We start from the raw sequence: 5,262 nt of genomic DNA, 5'->3' as shown, positions 1-5,262 counted from the left end.
CTGCGAAGGCTCTCAGACAGAAGCAACAGAGGAGCTGAGGGAAGCCGGCCGGGGAGGGGACGCAGCTCTACCACTGCCTGGAATAAACACGCGTTTTAACCTCCACCGTTCTCTACGCTGACGCAGCCCGGCTCGGCTCGGACCGGGACACACTCTCCATCTGGGGAACAACAAACAAAAAAAAAAAAAAAAAAAAAAAAAAGGGGGTGTTTGGTGTTTTTTTTTTTTTTTTTTTTTTTTTAATGTAGCTGCTGCTTGCAATTGCTTTTTCTCCCCCCCCTCCACCTCCACCCCCACCCCCTCCACCCCCACCACCTTCAGCCGCACTGACCAGTTGTCTCTGAAGACCGGGGTCCGGTGCCTCTTCCCTCCTCCTCCTCCTCCTCCTCCTCCTCCCTCCCTCCCTTCTCCTCCGTGCTGCCCCGGGTCACTCCTTCTTTTTACCCGGCCCCGCAGCAGAGATGCCCAGCTCGCTCTTCGCAGACAGCAGCGTCCAGGGGGACGCACTGGACGAGCAGAGAGCCCTGCAGATCGCCCTGGACCAGCTGTCCTTGCTCGGCTTGGACAACGACGAGAACGCGCTGTACGACAACCAGGAGCCCCGGAAAAAGAGCGTCAACATGACCGAATGCGTCCCGGTGCCCAGCTCCGAGCATGTGGCTGAGATCGTTGGCAGACAGGGTGTGTGTTGTGTGTGTGTGTGTGTGTGTGTGTGTGTGTGTGTGTGTGTGTGTGTGTGTGTGTGTGTGTGTGTGTGTGTGTGTGTGTGTGTGTGTGTGTGTGTGTGCCCCCCTTTCCAGTCTGTGTATGTGACATGTTTTTACAGCTGAGCAGCACAATCAAACATCTCGGGGTATGAGCGCGTCATGGACTGTTTGGAGGACCAAGGACGCACGGGGTCCTCTTGAGACACACTCTGTGTTTCTGCAAAAAAAAAAAAAAAATATATATTTTTTTTTTTATATATATAAATATCTGCTATCTCAATGTTGGAGTAGGGCATCTTTTAATTGACCAGTCCGGTAAACACAGTTCAATAAAAACCGTGAACTTTTACGCACCGTTCCTCCTCCTCAGCGGTGGGCGGCAGCGAGCAGCACAGAGCCGCAGAAGAAGTAGTCCACCAGAGCCTGTGGTCTGGACTCTACCCCGACTCTACCCCGACTCTACCCCGACTCTACCCCGACAACATGCAGCAGATTTAGTGGCTGCACACTGTAGCGGGCTCCTAACATTTACATATATGTGCTCATTTATTGACATGCAGACTTAGGTCACCAAAACTATGGCTCTCAATACCTCCAGGTGTGTCCTTCTTTTTGTTCATCTTGCAGATTTGTTTCCCCGGCTTTGTGGTTCATGACAACAAAAGCTGTACGGGATCAGATCAGGACACACCGGTCATGGGCTTACCTTTTTTGCCGCCCAGAGCTGCACAGACAGAGCTGACAGTGATCCAGCTGCAGGGCTGCAGGGCGGCACTGGTGCTTGGTTACATATGCGGAATCTCTTCCCCTCCCTGAAATACTGCTGCTCCCAGAAAAAGAAAAAAAACAGAAGCACATCTCCGTCCTTCCACTCTAAAGACACGAGAGTGGGTTTTTTTTTTTTAATTATTGTCGAGTGGGTCTGTTTACACCAGACGACCCTCTCCCCTTTTGTCGGGTTATATCAGGTTAATAAGGTTGTAGTGAAGTATTAACCGTGACCTCTGGGATTATGCCTCCACAAAGAAACCCTATCCTCATTTAACCTACCTCAGTATGAGACTGACTCATTAGGAATGTATGTCCACAAAGAATTACATTGGCTATGAAGACTGAGTTTACCCTCCTCTTCATCCCTGGTTACATCACCCTGTCCCACTCAGCTGGCTTTGCTCTGCTAATTATGTCATTCTTCGGAGGCTGTTTCCTTAGCCGGCCCCATTTTGTCCATGAAGAGATGTGTGTGTGTGTGTGCGCTTGAGGGTATTGAAATACAACTTAATGCACCGATGCCATGATATGAAGTGATCAAGGAGCGGTCCCTCCTTCATCTAATGCCATTAGTATAAAGTAAGGGATTCTGTTTGTAGATGGTGACGATATTGTAGCAAACGAACCGGGATGGTCACAGATCCCACGAGGGAGCGTTCTGACAATAACTCCCAAATAGTTATTTTTGTCCCGCTGTATATTTGTGGTGGTGCAGCATGTGGTTTGAATTTGTTCTTCTCCAAAAGGGAGGTTTCCCTCGAAACAATAATAATCATCCAGCAGCTGTTTTGAATAGTCCATAAGTAATGGTTGAACACATGACATATTCTGAGCTGTTGTTATTTTGGGACCTGTCCTTACTTTCCCTCTGTTTCCATGCTTCAGGTTGCAAGATCAAAGCACTGCGAGCGAAGACCAACACCTACATCAAGACCCCGGTTCGAGGCGAGGAGCCTGTTTTCGTGGTGACGGGCAGGCGGGAGGACGTGGCCATGGCCAGGAGGGAGATCATCTCCGCCGCCGAGCACTTCTCCATGATCCGAGCCTCCAGGAACAAAAACACCAGCCCGAACGGGACCGCCACCCCTGCACCCGGACCCCCTAACCTGCCGGGACAGACCACCATCCAGGTGCGGGTGCCTTACCGTGTGGTGGGGCTGGTTGTAGGCCCCAAGGGTGCCACCATCAAGCGCATCCAGCAGCAGACCCACACCTACATCGTGACACCCAGCAGAGACAAGGAGCCGGTGTTCGAGGTGACGGGGATGCCGGAGAATGTGGACCGAGCGCGCGAAGAGATCGAAGCCCACATCGCCATGAGGACGGGGGGTCTTATTGAGCTTCAGGATGAAAATGACTTCCATGCCAACGGGACTGATGTTGGTTTTGATCTGCACGGACACGCCACCCTGTGGTCTAAGCCCAGCGCCGGGATGACCCCATCCTCGGTGCGTAAACCCTTCTCCAACTACCGCAACGACTCGTCCTCCTCCCTTGGCAGCGCCTCCACAGATTCCTACTTTGGTAACAGCAGCTCACGTATGGCCGACTACAGCCCCCCCAGCCCCGCACTCAGCTACACCACCACCACCACCAACAACAACGGCAACAACAATAACAACAACATCAATGTCAACACCAACGGCAACGGGTTCGTTTACGGAAATGACGTGATCTCGCCTGACAGCACTGATCTCACCTTTGACTCCTCGCCAGGGTTCGACACAACGTCTCCGCCTCCGGGCCTCCTGTGGTCCCAGTACGATAGTGGCATGACCCCCTCCTCCACCGGAGGAAGCTCCCCCACCTCCACCTCTGCCATATTCCCCACCAACACCCCCAACAATGCCAATGGAGTAGTGGTGAGTCAGAGAAGGGTTAATGGTTGCACCCCGCAGCCCAGACTGTCGCCTCCCCTTCACCGCCACCCCGGAGGCCCCGGTGAGCACCCGTTAGCTCGGAGGGTGCGCAGTGACCCAGGCGGCGGCCCCCTCAGTTTCCCTGCTTATTCCAGCGCCATGGCCTCCCTGCCGGGCCCTCACCTCCCCGGGGTTCCGTGCGACTCGTCCGCCTCGTCGACGTCGTCGTCCTCCTCCTCCTCCACCTCCTCTGGCACCAGCCGGAAAGGCAGCCGCGACTGTTCGGTGTGCTTCGAGAGTGAGGTCATCGCGGCCCTGGTCCCCTGCGGGCACAACCTCTTCTGTATGGAATGTGCTAATCGTATCTGTGAGAGGAGCGAACCCCAATGCCCTGTCTGCCACACCGGCGTCACTCAGGCTATACGTATATTTTCATAATAACTCTTTGATGACAGCAACAAAAGACTCCTCATACTGCTTTAATGGGATCAGCCAATTACCAGTTTGGAAAGTGTACATAGTTATACATGTGTATGTAAGAGGCTGCAGTATCCAGAAGAAGGGACAGACACAGACCCTCTTGGGCTCCGTCATGGTTGTGAATAATATACTGTAGCTTTGGGAAATATTTTCAACATCTAAGTGCATGTTTTAAATATTACAGCATAGTAATCAATAGCTCTAGTAAATAGTACCCTGTATTTATGAATTGAGGAGGCACAGTGGGGTCAGGACGGAGGGACGAGGGTCAGACTGTTAGCTGGACGAGCCCTCCAGTTTTGCCGATCGAATGTATTGAGAGGAGAGGCCATGGCTGGGAAACATGGAGGGCCTCCAGCCAAACAGGACCACTGACCTACAAAGATACTGCAGCTCCAGGTCAGAAACCACGCGGGGAAGAGCAACATATCCTACATATATATGTATAAAACCATTTCCACAAGTTGAACGTTTTAAATGACATTAATACAGGATGAAGTATTTTATTCTTTTTTGACTTGAAAGATTATATTTCTTATGGCAAAGATGTTTACAGATATTTTTTATTTAAGTTCAGTGAACTTTTTGTAGCTGGGTTGAAATATTGTTTATTTTTAGTATGGCCTTATGGCATGGATCACTGTATAATTTTAATATCACATGGCTGTGGGAACAAATCCCTGTCCAAAAAAATGTGTATTGCATCTGACAGTATTCTGTTGGGAAGGAGTTTTTATAGGTTTAGCAAAAAATGTCTTTTAAATCTGCTTCACCCAGCATATTTTTTATTCAGTAATATAAAGCATATTTTATTCTATATTATTATGAAACATTGAAATGTACAAAACTTAGTAAGTTGAACACAAAGAAACCGTTTATGCTTTCTAAAATTTGTATGAATTAGATTCCAGTGGGAATTACAGGCTTCTGTTGCACCACTATAGTTTTAGTATTTCTATTTTAATACATTTGTTTACCACTTGTTTATGTATATGTAGGTGAAGTTACTTGAGCGTAAATGTACTTTATTGAGCAAAATTTAAGAACAAAGTATATTTTATTTTATGATAAAGGGCCTTTAACCTCATGGTCAAATACGAATATTATATTTGCTGAGACAGGATTTGAAAATGTATCAAGAGTTTTATTTTTCTGACATTTAAAGTTATACATGATAAAAAGTAAAACTTAATTAATGGTGCTACTTCATGTTTTTTTAAGTATTTCTATATAAGTCCAATAAAAAAAATGGTACATTCACACAGTGTGGCCTCTCTTGTTGTGATTTGTTCTGCTGGTACTGAGAGCAGAAGGAGCTGAACGTTGTCCAAGTCGGATATTTTTCTCGTCATTTGACCCTCCGCTTCCTAAAGAAGTGTGGAGCTGCTGGATTATGACAGTGGCCGGATCATTGAGCTGCAGTGTGACCTGCTCTGATGCAGCAC

The 5,262-nt window shown here is 48.6% G+C and overlaps 1 protein-coding gene across 1 annotated transcript; it reads left to right on the top strand.

The window, feature by feature from the left end:
* The first annotated feature begins 412 nt into the window (after window positions 1-412).
* On the top strand, window positions 413-4,933 carry mex3b (mex-3 RNA binding family member B). The gene is made up of 2 exons (XM_054617887.1): window positions 413-681; window positions 2,364-4,933. The coding sequence occupies exons 1-2, from the start codon at window positions 462-464 to the stop codon at window positions 3,773-3,775; spliced, it is 1,632 nt and encodes a 543-aa protein (XP_054473862.1). The 5' UTR covers window positions 413-461; the 3' UTR covers window positions 3,776-4,933.
* Window positions 4,934-5,262: the final 329 nt, after the last annotated feature.

This window comes from Anoplopoma fimbria, chromosome 2, assembly GCF_027596085.1.
Source record: "Anoplopoma fimbria isolate UVic2021 breed Golden Eagle Sablefish chromosome 2, Afim_UVic_2022, whole genome shotgun sequence".
Taxonomy (NCBI): Eukaryota; Metazoa; Chordata; class Actinopteri; order Perciformes; family Anoplopomatidae; genus Anoplopoma; species Anoplopoma fimbria.
Note: the sequence above shows the minus strand (reverse complement) of the source record. Positions and strands in the feature narration are given on the sequence as shown.